This window comes from Mesitornis unicolor, unplaced genomic scaffold (genome assembly GCF_000695765.1).
Source record: "Mesitornis unicolor isolate BGI_N332 unplaced genomic scaffold, ASM69576v1 scaffold46446, whole genome shotgun sequence".
Taxonomy (NCBI): Eukaryota; Metazoa; Chordata; class Aves; order Mesitornithiformes; family Mesitornithidae; genus Mesitornis; species Mesitornis unicolor.
The window spans coordinates 3,109-5,312 of NW_010193849.1; the positions used below are offsets into that span (position 1 = coordinate 3,109).

Consider the following 2,204-nt stretch of genomic DNA (forward strand, 5'->3'; position numbering starts at 1 on the left):
AAACTGTCAACTGTACTCTCAGGATGCAAAGTCTCTTTGGAGATTGAAATAAAAACTCAGTTTAGATGATTACGGAAGACTTGCACCTAAACTACTCTTCCACCTCTCCAATTCAGAAGGATGAATATCACTCATTTGAGTAACTCAGAATTATCCTAAGTTCCTTACATTAGGAGAAATCAGCTCCTGCTTCTATTGATAAAATCATTGCAGGTGTTCCCTGGGTCTTGCTTACTCCATTAAACATGCCTTATGCTAGCTCTTCATATAAACCATCACAGCTCACTGTAACGTGAATCTCAGTAATATTTCAGGCATTTTTGCATGTAAACAAGTAGTTTTCAAGCTTTAAATTGACAAATCAAAACAACCGAATAGCGAGACTTCTGTTTGTAAAACAAATTCAATCAGTATGTATGGGATGGGAAAAGCAGCAGCGATGCTTCAAGCAAAGTTACCAGAATTGGTGCTTTTCAGCAAATCTAGTAACTGATGGCTATCTAGTAAAAAAGTCTGGCTTCAAAGAAGTCGCTTCTTTTGTTTTCCTCTGCTAAATATGGACAGAAGCCAAGCGATCCCTGGAGAAGCTGGAGACTGGAACTTTAGAAATAAAGCAGGTATTTGACCTCTCCGTTGGAAAAAAAAACAAACCACAAAACAACCTGTTCTGTTTCAGTTTCCCTGAAGCAATAAGACTGCAAGAATATTCGTTGCATAAACCAGTTCTGCTTACAGCTGTTAGTGCAAGATGAAACTCTTCAATTTAACTCACTACAGAACCCTCCAAGGTTCTAGTCAGTATCAACTCTGAACATCCATCATCCGAGGTAACTACAACAAGACACATTTTCTTGTGTTCTTCTTTGTCACGGGATACAGGACTGCACGCACAGCTTCGGCAAACACCTCCCGAACACCCTCCTGATTCAATGCTGAGCACTCCAAGTATTTGACTGCTCCAATTTGTTTAGCCAGCGAAGTCCCCTGCTGTGGGGTAGTGGGAGCCAAGCTTTGCTCTTTCAACTTTTTAACTGTTTCCAGGTCATTTCTCAAGTCTCTCTTCGTGCCCACTAAAAGAATGGGGACATTCGGACAGTGGTGAGAAACTTCAGGATGCCATTTGTGCCTCACATTTGCATAGGAAGAGGGGCTACCGATGGAGAAACAGATGACGAATACATTGGTTTGGGGATACGAGAGCGTGCGCAGGCGGTCGTATTCCTCCTGACCTGCAGTGTCCCAGAGATTCAGGCTAACTGTCCGGCCATCAACAGTCATCTGGGCACTGTAGTTGTCGAACACAGTAGGGATGTACTCTTCTGGGAACGCATTGGTGGTATAGCTGATGAGAAGACAAGTTTTGCCCACGGCGCCATCTCCGACAACGACGCACTTGATAGTCTGCATTCTTCACCCAGGAAGGAAAGTCCTGCACAAAGCAATAAATAAAAAATTTAAAAAAAGGTTAGGGAAAGCACTCTCAATTACAGTCATTTCAAGTGTTTTTAATATTGCTAACAGTTTCTTATCGCAGCCGAGACTCGGTGTCGCAGAAGCCATTCTGAAGAGCTCACAGGCCAGAAAGACAACAGTGAAGCGGAGATGCAGTGAGTTGAGAGCTCATGACAACTGGCTGCATTCCAACCGCGTAAGTACAGATTAGCCAAATTCCCACAGCCTTGCCTTGCTGCTGTCAGACAGTTTCCCACAGGCAAAGGGACAAGTCCTTAGAGGTACCTGCAAGTGGAAATGGATCATGACAGCAGGCCTAGTAACAGGATGTGCTGTCATCTGTAGGTTCACACACACCTGTACACACACCCTCTCCGAGAGTCACGCTTCTTGTCTGTACAGTCTACTGCCTAAACAGTTCACCACAAAGGCCGGCCCAAAAATTCTGTAATAAACCAAGCTATCCACTGCTGGCCTGCACTCTATTATTATTTTCACTGATTCACTCAATTCAGGATCAAACAGACCTCAAGAAACTGCATCATTTAGAGGACACCAGATAAAAAGTTCAGAAAGTAGCACATGCAAGGAAAGCCGTTCTTTGAAATGCAGCCAGCCATAGCACCCAGATTAGAATACATCAAGAATTTTTCTAAAGAAGCCAAGAACAGATTATTCTCACTAATCAGTGACAGAACAGGCAGAACTTAATAGGCTTGAGCTACAGTAAAGCAAGCTTGTACTGAGCATTA

At 43.2% G+C, this 2,204-nt stretch overlaps 1 protein-coding gene across 1 annotated transcript; it reads right to left on the reverse strand.

Annotated features, from left to right (window-relative positions):
• Positions 1-308: 308 nt before the first annotated feature.
• On the reverse strand, positions 309-1,424 carry LOC104535931 (rho-related GTP-binding protein RhoG-like). The gene has a single exon (XM_010187598.1). It carries the CDS (start codon positions 1,405-1,407, stop codon positions 832-834), a length of 576 nt encoding a protein of 191 aa, XP_010185900.1. The 5' UTR covers positions 1,408-1,424; the 3' UTR covers positions 309-831.
• Between the last annotated feature and the right edge of the window lie 780 nt (positions 1,425-2,204).

What these genes read in the sequence shown, in the direction of transcription:
- LOC104535931 (XM_010187598.1), bottom strand. Translation starts at nt 1,407, where the DNA reads ATGCAGACTATCAAGTGCGTCGTTGTCGGAGATGGCGCCGTGGGCAAA.